This window comes from Epargyreus clarus, unplaced genomic scaffold (assembly GCF_041222505.1).
Source record: "Epargyreus clarus isolate Ecla_fem2 unplaced genomic scaffold, WU_Ecla_fem_2.2 ptg000024l, whole genome shotgun sequence".
Lineage (NCBI taxonomy): Eukaryota > Metazoa > Arthropoda > Insecta > Lepidoptera > Hesperiidae > Epargyreus > Epargyreus clarus.
In genome coordinates, this window is record NW_027332231.1 from 8810379 (window position 1) to 8828219 (window position 17841).

Consider the following 17841-nt stretch of genomic DNA (forward strand, 5'->3'; position numbering starts at 1 on the left):
ATATGGGCATCGCGTTAGGGGGACTCCGAATGTGTTCTGTTATATCCCGAAGTTCTCTGCCAAAAGACGAGGACGGGGAGGGATTACGGTTATTACGGCGCCAAGATTTGAGTGCGGATCCGTATAGATTTCGATGAGACAAGACGAAAAGTAAGAATAAATTTTTTTGATATCTCGCTTAGTTTTCGAGATATCGATACTCAAAAATTATTCGAAAATTTCGATTTTTTGCATTTTAAAAGTGAAATTGCCGAGGAACGGCGCGGCGGAAATGGGTGCGACTGGTATCTCCGGATAGGGGAGGACGTGCACAATACGGTAGAAGAAAAATGAAGAGAATTCGTGAAAATGAGAAAAACCAAAAATTGATTTTTGAAAAACGGAGAAAATTATATTTAAAAATTTAGAAAACGGAGAGAAACGGAAGTAGTATGTGCGAAAAGGTATTGTTGAGACGAGTACGATGGTATAAAATAATTAGAAATCGGGCAAGGGACAACGAAGTTAGAGGTGATTGAAATTTGAGTTGGTATTGGTTAGGTTAGGTTAGGTTTAGGTTAGGTTAGGTTAGGTTAGGTTTTTTTTTATTATTATTATTATGATCATAATAATAGTGATAATCATAATAAAGGATAAAATATATCTTCAAAAAATTTTTTCAATAAAATTCCAACATTTTTAATAATGTATTTATTAATATCTTGAAAACTAAGCAAGATATCGAAAAAAATTATTCTTTGTTTTCGTTTTCTTTTCCAAAAATCTATCGAAATACATCATTAAAAGAATATATTTTTTTTTATTTTTCGATTTTTAAATATCGATATCTCGAAAACTAAGCGAGATATCAAAAAATTTTATTCTTACTTTTCGTCTTGTCTCGTCGAGATCTATAAGGATCCGCATTCAAATTTTGGCGCCGTAAGAATCGTAATCGTGCCGAGGACGGCACTGGGGGGTTTTAGTGCAGTAAATCACCCTTACGGCCTTGGGTACCTTTTGTAGGTTTCCCCTCATCAACAGAAAGAAAAGTTCTGGTTATATTTACTCACATAAAAGACAGTATAATATAATTCACTAATAACTCACTGCATCTTACTATTTTTTTTTGTTACCGAGTCATTGTCGATGCAATATATTGAAACTAACAAAAACGCAAACTTACTTTCATGCTTGAAATTTATGTAGTGGCAGCACTTTTGTAGTTGAACAAGTGAAAAGAAAAAAATTAAGTTACAAATCAAGACCAGTTCTTCACACACCTGCTATTGCTACCTGTAAACATGGGCCAAGTCATTTTGTCAAACTCGTTAACACAATTAAAAATTTGACAATTGCCTAGAAAAAAAATTATAACATGTCAGTGTACAACAATTGTTTGTTACTAATGATATTTACTTTCTTTATCTCGACTTTTAGGAACAAGCTAATGATGGGGTTATTCAGAATGATGACAATGGAAAAGGTGAAGATGATATAAGAAATACAGCAATTTTAGAACACAATGAAGGGAACACACAAATTGAAAACCAAAGAAATACTGCAACACAAACAAATACTTCACCAGTTCAAGAGAACATAGACAGTGATTTGAGAAATAAGGAAATAATCAGTATTGATAAGAGTACTTCATGTGAATATGAGGTTAAAGACAGTTTTAGTCAAACTAAAACTCAACATAATGATTCTGATGCAGACTATAGTCTAAACCACAATAATAAGTTAAGTATTTCTGATGAGAAGCAGGACAGCAGTGATTTGAAGAATAAGGAAAATATTGGCATTGATAAGAGTACTTCATGTGAGTATGAGGTTAAAGACAATTTTAGTCAAATTAAAACTCAACATGAGGATTCTGTTGCAGAGCATAGTCTAGACATTGATAATAAGCTTAGTATTTCTGATGATAAGCAAAATATTATCAGTGAAGAACTTAATTCTCAAGAATCCATTGCCATAAATGAGTCTGGACTTAAGTCCTGTGAAGAACCAACTGGTATAGATAAACTAGTGGACACTTTAGATGAAATAACTTTAAAGAATACAGATACAGGGAAATTAAGAAATAAAGAAGTCTTTACCCAGACTGAACTTGCTTTAAATGAGGATAAAGAGACCAGAACAGAAGATCTCACAAATTCTGAGAAAGACCAACTAAGTATAAAGGATTCTTCAACCCAAACCGAGACTAATGAAGAAAAATCGCCTCCAAAAGTTACAGAAGCGAAATCTACAGAAAATCCCTTAGGATGGACAAAAACAGAAAATGGGGAACAAGAGAAAAGTATTGCAGAACAAGTGAAAGAGGTTGCACAGAGTGCTATGCAGCAATCGGGGATGGTGTATGTGGAATCTGCTGGCATGTACTACGATTATAAGACTGGCTACTATTATAATTCTGTGAGTTCAATATTATCTTTGTAATCATTTCTTATAAGAAAAATATCCATGGATTATTAGACTTAACTGTAGCTAAAAGTTTAAACTTGGATTAATCCAAACTAATTATAAACTCAATTTATATTAAGAAATATTTATGGCTACAGTTATAGATATTTTCTGATCATTCTTGTCAATGAAAAGTTATTTACTTATCAACATTTTTATGTATATTATAATACAATATATTTATGCTTTTCTGTTTATCTATAGAGGTATAAGTTATTCACCCAGTACTTTAAATCAGACCATAATCCACCTTTTTTTTTTATTGATAACACTTTCACCAATAGCTAAACAAAATAAATGACAATTGGTTAATGAATAAACTTGAAAATGGTAGTGAACTATTTGTGTTCACCTATTTATATATACATGATTTAAATATAATAAGTTTTTTATGATTCTTTACAGGAATTAGGCCTCTACTACCACACTGACACAGGGTGCTATTACTACTATTCAGAAGACCAGAAGACATTTGTTTTCCATTCTTATCCTGACAGAAGCGCTGAAGCTCAGAAAGTACCAGAAAAGCAGATACGAAAAGCGAAAAAGCATAAAAAGGTAAGGAGCACCCACTGATATGACCACATTGCTATTTAAGGTAAATATTTCTCTTGTAAACATAAACAAATGATACATATGTTATCAATATAATAATTCTAAGGTGGTAGAACCCTTTGTGGTTTGACTCCGGTGGCACCACCGCCACACCTATTTCTACCTAATAACAGCAGTGTTAGGCGCTGCTGTGTTCCGTTTTGGAGGGTGTGGTAAGGGAGACAGACTTTTCCGAGGCGTTCCAGCTTAGTCCTCAGGGGTAGCGGCGCATCTGTGGCCGACCTCAGGTAGGAATATTTAATCCTATCTGGGGTTGATTACAGATGTCCATGGGCGACAGTAGGCACTTACCATCAGGTGGACTGCATGCTCGTCTGCTACTCCTATATTATAAAAAAATATATATTAATTTCTGATAGTGGCAGTATATTGTAGTATCTGTAACCAACCCTACACGGAACGGGAGTCTTACTTGAAGCCAATCGTAGATGTGCTGTTACTCCTGATGACTAAGATTGTTTTATCACTTATACTTCTATACTAATATTATAAAGAGATAAAGTTTTTAACTTTGTTTGTTTGTAAGGGCTAATCTTTGGAATTACTGAACCGATCATGAAAATTCTTTCACAATCAGAAAGCTACATAATCAGCAGTGCTATAGGCTATATTTTATTATAATTGAACAAAACGTACTGCTAGTCTATGTATAAACGAGACAGCATCCACATACTTCCACGGAAACGCTAAAAACTACTTCACACTAGGGTTAGGTGATTCTACCACCTATTAACAAACTATAAATTTTAGTGTTCTAAATCTTAATGATTTGTTTTCATTTCAGGCAATGAAATGTGATGACATTGGAAACCTGACGAAAACCTTCTCTCAGGTTTCACTCCGAGGCCCCGTCGCCTTAGGTAAATAAAATGATCCCAAGTTGCTCCCAAATACCAACATTGCCAATGTTATATTACAGGATGAGGACAACGCGGAAGCGAGCAAGCCTAAACGGAAGAGGATGACTAAGCACAAAAAGATTAAGAAAGATAAGAAAAAAGATTCTAGTGAAAAAGATAAAACTGAAAAAATAGATACCAATAAGAAAGATAAAGATGAACAGAGTAAGGAAAGAAGTGGTAAAGCGAATGAAGAAAACAAAGGAAGTAAGGAGAAAAAGACAGAATTAGAAGATGGAGAGTGCAGTGAATCTGATGATGAAAAGTCGGAGAGTTCAGTCGCTGAATCAGATGTCAGCACTGCAACTGCTAGTGATGATGGTAAATTACTGAATTTAAAAGGAAAAGCTTAAAAGAAAGTCCACTTTTGATGTAACCTACAGTACTTTAAAACAAAATCCAAAATTCCAATTGCTCAAGAGGATTAAATATGGCATATCCTAAGATTTCTTTATTTTTGTCAACATCATTAATTAATCAATCATATATTTTTATCAGAATTTTAATGAACATTGAAAGTTGTTACTCTGAGCATTCCATAGTTTATTGACTTATTCTTTTCAATCCACTTTTAAAACCATTAAATGGACATAAAAATAAAAATCAATCAAAAAACTTGATAAATTTCATATAAACAATTTAGTTACAACTATTTCTGCCTTATTATAGCCGTACTTGCAGTACTATATATACACTGGCTTTAAAAATCATAATGAGTATAGTCCGCGTAAAACTGCTAGTCCGCTCTGAATAAAGAAATGAATCGCGTCGCCATAGCTACACCTGCTCGCACAACTTCAGAGTGGACTAAAAGTTTAGCGCGGACTGTAATAACATTAATAAACTATATAAAGCACTTAAATTTAGGTCTTATAAGTAACAATAATTAGCTTATTATAGAAAAAATATTTTTGTTATTTTCAGAATCAGTGGCAAAACACCATCCACCATGCATGCGTGTTATAGTACGCGAAACTACCTTACCCAAGTTAAAAGTTGGCAGTTTGTTCCTAGTGACGAAAGATGGCGGCACCATCGGCAGGGAGGGAGAGCATCACTCTATATTGCTTAATGATTGTAATGTATCTCGGGTAAGGAACTTAACATGTACTTTTTTACTTGTTTTTATTTTACATGTGTGCAGTTACATCAATTCTTTATGAAATACAATTTCTCAGACACGAAAATCAAGCCCCTTCAATCCACAATTATGTTATCTAATACTATTAGGTAATTTAACCGTTGTCCCTGTAGTTCCGGGACTAGAATATGGCTACGGTATCCCCTGCCAGTCGTAAGAGGCGACTAAAAGGGGGCTTCCGGGGTTGCCGGCGGCAAGAGTGGGAGCTCGACCCGTCCGAAGAGCAAGCCCGGGAAGGACGGCGGCATGTGTGGTCGCATTCCGTCGTCAACACCAGATGTGTAGGAGGAGCGTAAGGTGCTCCCCCCAGGGCGGAGCCCGACCGGGGCATCGCGCTCGGAGGACTCCGGTTGTGTTTCTCAGGAGATCCCGGAGTTCTCAATCAAGCGTTCTCCATCAAAATCCCACAAAACCCGGCGTCGCTTCCACGTCGTCGGGTACCTTTTGAAGGTTTCCCCCTCGTATCTGCAATAATATCTAGAAGATATTTACTTTAGTTCTTTTTAATAATATTTTGGATATTGTGTGGTTGGACTGTCATGTTTATATTTATTTCTACTATTTCCTACAAGATAATCTTGTACCTATCTATATTTCTTCCTTGAAAACTATAAATAAAGTAACACATTTACGAAAAACTTGTTCATCTATGTATCTATCTATCTTGTTCCTACCTTTACAAATGTTAAAGCTTAACAAAAATAATTTGTTCCCCAAATTTGTAATTTGGTCCCTTTCGTATTACTGTTCTCATTTTTTATTTTGTCCCACAGAATCACTTGAATATTGAATTCAATAGCGATAAACGGATATACACTGCCGTAGATTTGGGCTCTAAAAATGGAACTATACTCAATGGTGTTCGTATGTCTGTTAGCCAAAAAGTCAGTAAACCGATGGAGGTAAGTAAGCACATGACATTATATCTACTCAGCATTAAAAAAGGTACAAGTCTTAATATGAAAGACTTTCTAATTAAAATATCCATAAAATTGTATCTAAGCCCAAAAATAATAAAAAAGAAAAGTCCTTCCTTACTTTAAAAAAAACTTAATCGGAATATGTTTTGTCAGAATATTCGAATTGGCCGATACTAAAGATAGAAAACAGCATTCGCATTCATATTCGCAATGTGAAATATACAAATTCGTTAAATCACTACTAGGACTTCAATTTATTTTAATACATTTGTGTATTATTTATAATTTTTGGTAATAAAAATTGCTTATTGTAGGTGGTTCATGGAAGTACATTACAGTTGGGTGAGACTAAATTACTGTGCCACATTCACGCTGGGAATGATACCTGCGGCCACTGCGAGCCAGGACTTATTATGGAAGGTAAGATGTGTACAATTTACAAAAAGTATAAGAATATAGAACTAAAACCATATTAAAAGGGCTACAAACATGAAATCGTGATAGCACTACCCTAATACTGCTATTCTGCATTGTCATTTTTATTTTCGACCACATTTAGTATGTTGTTATAACTATATTGTTAGTATATGTTAATTGATTAATGTTAATATTAATATTTATTAATAAATTAATTATAAATTGATAATTATTAATGATTTATTAATAATTATTAATTTAATGCAGTGTTTATTTTCATATATTATTGTAACATAAAAGTAACGAGAAATAGTTAAAGCTCCATTATGGTGAAATTTTTGTTTAAATATTATTACATCATTTAAAGTTTTTTTTTAGTATTTTTAACTTACTATAGGTTTGCGTTCGCAGCAGGGATGAGTTGCTAAAACGCTTAGTCTGCACGAGAGGAACATCAACCAACTATTGTTATACTATCCCCTTAAATACTTGACTATTAACTCAAAATTTCCCTTACAGCGGAAGATAAAGAGAAGAAAACCGCCTACACCCGAACATGCAGCGTTCAACAGCAACACCAGCTCGAACTGGCGCGCTTGAAGAACAAGTACGCACCCAAGCAGCTGGCCATAGAGGAAACTGCGTACAACGACAGAGCACAGGCGCGGAGGGAAACGGTCGGCTCTTCACACCACTCGGAGAAAACGCAAACTGCTGATTTGGACACGTTAGTATATCTTATTAGAAAGAAATACGATAAACATTTTTTGCTGTCTTTGTCATTAGTCTTATGATCATACTCAAAGAGTCTTATTTGATAGATCACAGATCTTTTTTTTTCCAAATCGATTTATCCAAGTATTCATTTCAATAGCTTAAAAAACAGAAAATATATAGCGAAAACTACTGTACATTAAGTAAAATTACATGTGTGAACAAAAACCACACAGAATACTGCTTTGCTTTTTTTAAATATATGTTATCATAGCAGCCATAGAAGTTAATGCATTGATAAAAATTGAACTGTCTACCTATTACGTGTTCTGTGACATACGGACAAACAATGGAATCTTACAGGGTTTCACCTTTTGGCTATGGAGCACTTAAAATGTTAGTAAACCAAATAATTTAAATAATTAATCGTACCAACAGGTGTATCGCACCAGATAACAAAGGATTCAAGCTGCTGGAGAAGATGGGCTGGTCGAAGGGCGAGGGACTCGGCAAAGACAGCCAAGGCGACACGGAACCCGTGAGTCTTATATTATTTATTATTTACTAAAACGGCCCTCAGAATATTTGGAATTTTATTTTAGAATGTTATTACCTTGTGAAGACGTAATTACTTACGGGTTGTTTGTATGTTCCTTTATCTAACTGAGATGTAATGTACACAAAAAGTGCCTGATAAAGTTTGTTAAACGAGTAAAACTACGCGTTGCCGATTTATTTTGTTAGGTGCTTATTTCATTTATTTCGTCCAGCGCTCTATTTAACAGTGGTCAATTTGTATTGTTATGATTTTTTAATTATCTATATACATATAATTAAGGATAACATCTAATGAGTTATTTTTAGGTAAATTTATTACAACATATTATTTTATATGCAAAAAAATCGTATTAAAATAATTGTGACCTGTGTAGAAGTATTAATGTATGTAGATAACCTCGTCATGGATTCTTTCACCGTGAAAACATAATAATAATCATTTCAAAATTATAAAAATATATAATAATTAAAAGCTTGATATATAATCATTTAATCCTTATGCAAATACGTCGACTAAAACCATCCTCGTTGCTATAGGAACGACGTCCCCAACGCTAATTGTTTTATAAGTACCGCAATCATTTTACCTTTAGCATGGACCCTTAAAAGGCGGTGTACCTTTTTCGTTTTGGGTAATAACTGGCCGGCTGTAGGTCAGCTGGGCGAGGGCTACCTGCCCATTTAAAACAATTTACGCACTTGTTGTTTTTTCGTCAAATTTCGCATTAGACTGGCGGAATGACGGTCTGCCATTAAGTTTGTCCAGACGGCGATAAGGGCGTCTGTACACGGTTTTTGGATTATGTGCTGTTTGGGTTTTTTGTGTGGAAAATATCAAATTTGTAGACGGACGGACGTCTTGTGTTATGAGACTTGTTGTCAACCGTTTCTGTGTTATTTCTGTGCTTGGGTCTCTATCAGAGTGAAAGAGGTTTAGACCATAGTTCATCCCGCTAGCCAAGTAGGAATTAGTAGACTTCACACCCGCTTGAGACCTTTTTTTTGTTAAAGTCTCTGGCGTATATAGTTCTACGCATTGTTTCCTGTCACCGTCATAACAAGTGTTTTAATTAGTTTGTATCATGCATTTAACTTAGAAGAACAGACTTCATGAGTTCGAATCTTGGACCTATAGAGAGGCCGTATTATCAACCACTCCGCTACCATTGCTGCTTTAGTGATTGCTCTAAATGTAGTGTAATGTTGCGTAGTATCATCCAAGGCTAAGGTCATTTCTTATTCGGCTGTACCTACTTGCTGATAGCCGTTTAGGATCTTCTTCTCCATAACGAAATACCTTGCGAAATGGTGGTTAAAAAGTTAAACGTTAAAAAAAAGGTTAAAAAAAGGTTTTTTGTAAAAGTACTTTGAATAAAATATGATTGATTCGATTTGATTGTTTGTTGAGGAAAATGAACGATTTCACAGCAAAGTTTTTGTTAAGCTTAGAACTGGTACTCAATTTTGGCATCACTTTCTGATTACGATTTAAGCAGCCAATTTTTTAAATATTACCTAAACCGTTTAAATTGCATTAATTAAGTAACAATTTTATATTGTAATATAATTTAAAAATAATTCAGTTAATTAGGTACATCTATAAAAAACTTCAAATAGAAACTACATAGATGCCGGGTTTATAAAATGGGAACCGAGATGAAGAGATAAGAGATAATAGATTAGATAAGGCTACGAGTAGTTTATAGGGTACAGTGTTAATTAATAGGAATGCCTTTTAAATAAGTTATTTATTTTAAATGTTATTTATTAAAGCTATTAAGATATATCTGTAAAATAAGTTTTTCCACGCGTTAGTTAAAATTATTTTAAGTTTAATAATATATTTTTTAGTTAGAGCACAATACCTTAGTCGGGGCGGTAATTTGGATAAAAGTCTAGAGATTTGGTTCTTTTATGGATAAATCCGTTGATATCATTGATACTATGACCACCTTTATATATTACATAGCTTATGGAACATAACTAGTGTATGACCATTTACATGTTGTAGGTTTTTGAAATTTGAATCTAGACTGATGATGGGAATGAAAGAAATATTACATGTTGTAAGGGTATATACTTATCCGAAGTGTTCTAACTTAATACTCCTCAGACCTTAGGTAGGACTCTATCTAGGGTTGATTACGGATGCTTATGGACGGCATTGGTCACTCACTGATCATCTCGTGGACTAGGCTCGTATGCTCGTTTGCTGATAGTTATCGTTTTAAGGATGACGTAGGCTTCCGAATGCCCATAGAGTTTTAATTCATAACCGCACTACGATAAACTTGCATCACGTAGGTATATTATAAGAAAAAAAAGAAAAAAATAAACAAGAAAGAAAAAGAAACACAACTGCAGACATGAAATGTTTGTATACTTTAACATATTATTTATTTTGGAATTGCGTAGTTACTTTCTTGATAACGGCTCTAAGGATTTGGATAAAGATTATTTTTTCACTTAATGCTATATCCGACTTGTGGAGACTCGATTAAAAGTACGATATACAAGAATATCGTATTTTTAATTGCGATATCTTGTTTTAATAAGTCTCTATATGGTGAGCTTTGATGATAAAAAATAATAATTTTGATCTTGATTAGGCTAAGTAAGATATCGTATTTTCGACTTGGCCAATAATTTTAAAATGTTTATAACAAACAGAGTTACGAACATAAAATCAAAGAGTTATTTGAATGTTTATTGTTATACGAATTTTATAATACTGATAATACACAAAATATTTCTGAATATTCATGTCTCCTTAAAAATGCATGAAATTTCGGCTTCCGTATGTTCGGCTGCAGAACTCAAATGCAGTTTTTTTGATGTGACAGTTTTTAAATATATTTCTACCCCTATACTATCCACGGGAACGAGTACTTATTTATAATAAGGAAAATAATTGAGTAACTTTTGGGGTTTGTTCTTTAACTGTTTTTTTTTGTTTATTAACTATTAAGGAGAGGTAGGTTACTTTAGGTTATATCTTCAGAAAATTGAAAATGTAGACACGGGTGCCAAAGTAAATAGTATATTTCTATTCAATACTCTGATAGGTACGTCCCGTATCTCCGCGGCCCTATTAATATATAGATACACATACATTGTATAGGCGTGTCTGACGCGGCACGTGTTTGAAACGCTCTATGTCTGTAGATATAAATTATTCGTCAAAGTTAGCAAAACCTTTACTTATCAATTTTTCCACAAGCAATACACATTATACAGGTAGAGGTAGGTACATTACTTTATACGCAGCGTCGCTCGTTTAAAATATACGATTTTATTTTATACCTGCAACACACATTCAAATCTGAATGACAGCCAGTCATTTGTCTTTGAGTCTCAATGATTATTTTCAAAATCAAACTGCGCGGCGGTATTGCTTGTTGATTTTTATTTTGCCCTAAAAGCAACATGGTATTTATCTTGGTGAAGTTTGCAATCAATCACTCTTTTTTATTGAATTGAAGTAGCAGACATGCATGCAATCCATCTGATGGTAAGCCTGCCGCTCATGAACAACTGGAATGAAGGAAAAGTAGAATTAGAGTCCTGAGATTAGCTATAAATTCGGTTTGCTAAAATGTTGTAGATGCTGGTTGACCTATATGAGGCGAGCATCTTAGTCATCAGGACTATCACGAGTGGCTACGCATCTGTGATTCTTTTCAAGTCAGAACGCAGCAACCCTTGACACCGCTGTAATCAGGTAGAATCAGTCATACACAGAAATGAAATTCCTGAGGACGCTTTAGTTGTGGTATCCCTGAGGACTAAGTTGGAACTCCTCATATACGTTTATGTGCCTTACCACACCTTCAAACCAGAATATAACGCAGCACACTGTTGTCATAAGACAAAACTAAGTACGGCGGAGACGCCTGCAGTCGAACCACAAAGGGTTCACCTTCAATACGTTTCATACAAGGATTTCGGTTAATGAGATCCTTTGGATGCATGTAGGGATCTCTTGCACAAATCGAGGCGACTATCGCGAGCACTTAACGTTCTCTGATAGAATCTCGCTGTAAGTACGTGTGATGCATTCTTCATACTGACCTTAAACTCTGCCCTTTAAACAAAGAAATACATTTAATGCAACTTTTTGCAATAGCGTTACGCATAACAATATGTGCATCAGACTAGTAGCATAGTCTCTAATAATGTGTGTGTACTTTTTCTAGGCATTTCAGCGTTATTCGCAGGGGTAACGGCACATCTGTGGCCGACTTTAGGTAGGCATCTAATCTTATCTGATGTTGATTACACATCTGTAATGGTGGCCAGGGACATCGCCCTGGATGTCAGAAGCCACTTACCATCAGTTGAACTGTATGCTCGTCTGCTACTCCGATATTTAAAAAGAATGTGGGTTTCTATTACTCTTTAGTTGGTTTAGAATTTCTGCGTTCTATTTTCGCCATTTATTCTATATAGCAGCTTTATTCAGCATTTCCTTAGAATAGGACTAAAAGTTTTATCATCATCTATCGTCATATTATCATCTTTACCATTATGAACATAATGTTTTCATACAGCATCATGCAGTTTTAAAAGAACTATTTAAATATTGTCACTCCGTAATGGTTGCAACACTTTTAATGTCCCACAAGGTCCAGATCACTTGTCATCATTTCATTGAAATATAATCCCCTAAGCTGCTCCATGACGGATTTCAATATATTATAATAACTGAATTATGAATATCAAAGATTATTATTGCATTGTTTAATCTATCTTTAAATTATGTAGATACCTTAATAATTACCTTGACAAGATATATGAATTTGTTTGAAGTATGCGATGGCCTAAATTCTTGGTAATTCTCCGGTTAGCAATTTTATTAGTCTATTGTAATTCAGTAGTTGGCGGGAACCTTCTTCTAACAAGTTGAAAACATTAATTTGTTGTGTTTGTTCATGTTTCGAAACAATAATTAATTGTATCGTCTACACTTCGAACCCACACTCGGATTACTGTGACGTGGGTGCCATGACAAGAGGTATAAACATAAGCAAATGGATACAATTAAAGTTTTCAGTATTAACTTTGCATTTTGCCGAGTATTTATGATAAGTGCGCCACGCGATTTGTCAATAAGAAATAGGTAACAAAAAAAATGCTGAGTTGCAAATTGCAATATTGCATGTACCTAATAAACGCAAGAAACGCCCAAACCTTCGATCAACGGCGGATCAAAGGCGAAAGCCCAAAGAAATCAAATCAAATTTAAAGGTGTTAAAAACTGCTTACCAAAAGCAATAAATTTTTACGACATAAGCTAGCTGTCATAAGCTATCACTTTGACAGGTTTGTGCACCCAAATGTCTATTTGGGTGCTCTTTTCGTCGCCCCGTTTTTTTGTCGCTGATTGTGTATCTAGTTCTTATTAGTGATCGAAGTTAAATCCCGAACTTCCTAAAGAAACCAAACTAATATACGAGTACAAGTATAGGTATATACCAAACTTATTAGATTTGGAGTACTGAAGTTTTGAAGGGTTCGAAAGATTGCTGATACATAGGATATTTTCTCTGGTTTAAGACAGTTACGAATGTCTGTGCGGTAATAGGGTTCGTACACAAAACTGCGATGCGACGTCGCATCGCAAAAATCTGCGAGCTCCCTCGACGCATCGCAAGAACTTGCGAATTGATTCGCATCGCACAGTGGTTGTTGTTGTTGGTCACCCTGAGAGACGCTACGCCGCACGATATCGCATCGCAGCAATTCGCAATACAAGAAAAAATATAAGGTATAAATAAAAGGTGGTAGAACCCTTTGTGCAAAAGGTGGTAGAACCCTTTGTGGTTCGACTCCGGCGGTACCACCGCCACACCTATTTCTACCTAATAACAGCAGTGTTATGCGCTGCTGTGTTCCGGTTTGAAGGGTGTGGTAAGGGAGACAGACTTTTCCGAGGCGTTCCAGCTTAGTCCTCAGGGGTAGCGGCGCATCTGTGGCCGACCTCAGGTAGGAATGTCTAATCCTACCTGGGGTTGATTACAGATGTCCATGGGCGGCAGTAGCCACTTACCATCAGGTGGACTGCATGCTCGTCTACTACTCTTATATTATAAAAAAGAAAAAAAAAAATTCGCATCGCAATTTTCTGCGTTGCGAATTCGCATCGCGTCGCATCGCAGTTTTGTGTTCGAGCCCATAACGACTAACACTTAATACATTATATTAAAACAAATCTTATACGTATATACATTTGCATTAGCAAACAGCTTGTAACAGTGCACAAAATGGAAATATTAAGTTATATTAATTGTCGTAAACCACGAGACCATCAATCAAATAATAAATTGTACCTATTCGTAAATCCAAGGACCTTACAATCACCTCAAACGCAATTATCCGTTTTCAATATTATAATTGTATCTGTTAAACGTGTGATTTTCATTTAATTTTGATTCAGTATGATTTTGAAAGTATATTACTATATTTAATTGTAGACTAAAATTATCGCGGAATTGAGACATTTTATTATGTAACGGGTACTCACGACATGCGGTTGTTTTTTGTTATTATTGCCGATATTTCGACCCAGTTCCATGGATCGTGGTCACAGCGAAACTGAAGTGAAGGAGAGAAACCTCCCTCTCCCTGAGACATCTTGATTATAAATTTAATATCGTACATATATTTACTTCTGTACGTTTCTTGGTTGTAGGATCCCTTTGTGCTTCAACTTCGGATGCATCATCCCCACACCTCTCTCTGCCTAATGTCTTTGAAATGTCTTATCTCGTTTGCTACTTTCATATAATAAAAACAAAATGACATGAACGAAAAAAAAGCTTACCTAAGTAAAAATATTGTTTACGTTTCTGACTTGCTGCTTAAGAAATTGTCAAATTAAAATAACGGGCGTAATTCGTTAAGTATGGGGATAACGGTCGTAGCTTCTTGTATTACAAATTTTAGTCATATTTGAAACGGTAATACTACTAGACTAATAAATAATTATTCAAGACCATTTAAGTCCACAACGAATAGAGCATGTTTGTGCGACTTCATCGTGTGCAAGTTTGTCTTCAAATATTATTTTTAAAAGAATCATCCTTCCATTCATGCATCAGCCTTTCGAGGTTCTCTGTGGTGCCACTTCAACCGGTCCCGTGCCCTTTGATCCAGATCCAAGTCCACAACGAATAGAGCATGTTTGTGCGACTTCATCGTGTGCAAGTTTGTCTTCAAATATTATTTTTAAAAGAATCATCCTTCCATTCATGCATCAGCCTTTCGAGGTTCTCTGTGGTGCCACTTCAACCGGTCCCGTGCCCTTTGATCCAGCTGTTTCCCGTCTTCTTCAGGTCATCGGTCAATGTGGTCCCCCGACCAGGTGACCTGAACTCCTTTTAACTACACGCGGTCGCCACTCGAGGACCTTTCTTCCCCATCGGTTATCGGTCCTCCTAGCGATGTGGCGGGCCCATTGCCACTTCAGCCTGCTAATTTTAAATATTATTTTAAAATAACAAAGTCATTATAAATATTGATATGAAATGTTGATTTTAGATTAGAACCACGCAAGAATATATTGTTGTCTTATTAAAATTTAACCCACATACAAATTACCAAGAGAAAACACTGATTACTCGCCTCTACCGGTAATATCGCATATAATGTTAGGTTCCGCCGTCGCCGTTAGGTTCCGAGGCAATTTAGTCATTTGTCGTGTGTCCGCTGTAGGCTGCCCTGTCATGCTGGCTACAATGTTTGTATAGTTTCCACGGGTTTTATTCGTGAAAACTCTTACGTAAAAAGAAAAACTCACATGTGGATTTGACAATCTCAGACCACCTGACCACTTTTGAAGGTGGTAGAACCCTTTGTGGTTCGACTCCGGCGGCACCACCGCCACACCTATTTCTACCTAATAACAGCAGTGTTAGGCGCTGCTGTGTTCCGGTTTGAAGGGTATGGTAAGGGAGACAGACTTTTCCGAGGCGTTCCAGCTTAGTCCTCAGTGGTAGCGGCGCATCTGTGGCCGACCTCAGGTAGGAATACCTAATCCAATCAATCTGGCGTTGATTACAGATGTCCATGGGCAGTAGCCACTTACCATCAGGTGGACTGCATGCTCGTCTGCTACTCTTATATTATAAAAAAAAAAAAAAAACCTGAGCGCTGAATATTTATTATCTTTGAAACTATGAGAGTGAGATAAAGCTCACTCTTTAGAAAATAACAGGTAGGAGTGACATACCCATACAATTTCGTGGTATAAAAGGGTACGTTAAATAAAAATACCATGTTAATAAGGCTGAATTTAATTATATATTGTGGAAATATATTATGAAAAAATACAATAAATGCAATTCGTACGACACTAAATAATTTATATTGTCAAAGTAATCTCTTCCACACCTATTTCTGCCTAGTAATAGCAGTGTTAAGCGTTACTGTGTTCTGGTTTGAAGAGTTTGGTTAGGGAGACATACTTTTCCTTGGCATTTCGGCTTAGTCGCCAGGGGCATGGGTGCATCTGTGACTCAACTCAGGTTGGAATTTAATCTTATCTGGGGTTGTTTACGGATATCCATGGGCGACAGTAGCCACGTATCAGGTAGACTACATGCTTGTCTGCTACTCCTATATCATAAGAAAACTGATGAATTTTTTGATGAAGTGTCCGGATTTTCCATTGTAAAGTCATGGTTCCTACGCAAAGCCCTTGTTCCGCACATAATATTTCACAGCGCAACGAGGTTCCGCAGCGATTGCTGTGTACGTCATTACATGCCCACTCGTATTTGATTATTCGTCATTTGTGATAGTGTCCGATTATTTTGTTGTTCAACGTATTGGCAATTTAACTAACAAACGTAGCGAGTGTGGCCCCGCGGCGTTTGTAGATTGTATCGATCTATAAAGTTAAGCAACGTCGAATGATGGCAGTTGGATGGGTGGCCGCTAGTGGATATTTTTTTAGAGCTTTTCGTAACGTTACGTGATCCTTACCTGCTTCTATATCGCTTTCTTCATTCCTGGAAGTCTTGTATTTGAAAGTTCCATTGTGTCCGATTTTCGACTTTTCTTTGGGCGGTGGTAATGGGTATTCATTATGTCAACTGAAAAAACAGTGTTTGTTGTTATTTACTTATTTGGGTCAACATATTAGGTCAAAATATGACTTAAACTTCTTAAATGTCGTTCATCTATCAATGGGCGTTTGAGCAATTTAGTGGAATACCAAACCTCCGTAGGTTACTGTCCAGTTGCGTAAGACCCATCTCAGACCTGGACATAAAAGGGTTAGTTTTGTACAGATTCCACCGCAATCGACCCAAACAATAGCAATCCAAAGAATATTTTTGATTAATTGCGGTTACAAGATCGATCTTTAAAAATTACCAGAGAAACGCCCTGCACTTTAATTAAAACTAGCTACGGGCCTTTTGGATATAATTATGTTTTTGTAAACTCGTTCCATCCGATCGGCTTCAAGTAGATATGGTACTTCATTAATAACTGGCACACGAAATGGAATAGATATCTATCGAACGTATTAATTTTTTTAGTTCGTTATTTCGACCTCCCTCGGCGTGAATGCATTTACCGCGGATCGCGATGAAATCGCTTAATGTGCATAATTTTAATAATAAAAGCTGAATTATTTTAATTTTCTGTCTGATTGAAACCTTTAGGAAGACAAAAAAGTTCTCAAAGGTGTGTCTACAACCCATTGTTGTCTCACTGCTTGGCACGGGTCTCAGAATGAGAAGGATTAGGCTATAGTCTACCGCGCTGACCAAGTGCGTATTGGTAGACTTAACAAACACTTAAGATTTTTAAAGATCACATGCAGTTTTCTTTGAGATGTTTTCCTTCATCGTTAAAGCAAATGGTAATTAATGTCTAATACTCTCAAAGGTGTGTGAAATGTACCAATTCGCACTCGTCTAACACGGTGGACGCCTAAACCCTCTTACACTGAAGAGAACCCGTAACCAACAGTGGGACAGTAGGTAATGCGTTGACGATGACATCAGCGGTGTTTGGAGTTACGGACACGAGCTATGGAAAAATGGAACCCGATCTGTTGTATCCTTCTTTTCCTTAAGCAATTTAAATAAATTGTAATATACATGAGAACGATATCCTC

General features: G+C 35.9%; 1 protein-coding gene across 3 annotated transcripts in view; it reads left to right on the forward strand.

Annotated features, from left to right (window-relative positions):
- Positions 1-17841, forward strand: part of LOC140752182 (uncharacterized) — a 43276-nt gene that overhangs the window by 608 nt on the left and 24827 nt on the right. Inside the window, exons 2-10 of one of the 3 annotated variants that reach the window (XM_073086388.1) lie at positions 1420-2400; positions 2854-3006; positions 3848-3895; positions 3983-4283; positions 4887-5053; positions 5877-6005; positions 6338-6443; positions 6960-7167; positions 7593-7692. In XM_073086388.1, the coding sequence (XP_072942489.1) occupies positions 1420-2400; positions 2854-3006; positions 3848-3895; positions 3983-4283; positions 4887-5053; positions 5877-6005; positions 6338-6443; positions 6960-7167; positions 7593-7692 (2193 nt within the window). Of the gene's footprint in view, positions 1-1419; positions 2401-2853; positions 3007-3847; positions 3924-3982; positions 4284-4886; positions 5054-5876; positions 6006-6337; positions 6444-6959; positions 7168-7592; positions 7693-17841 lie in introns of all 3 variants that reach the window. The other 2 variants (XM_073086391.1, XM_073086390.1) reach the window with 2 other exon arrangements.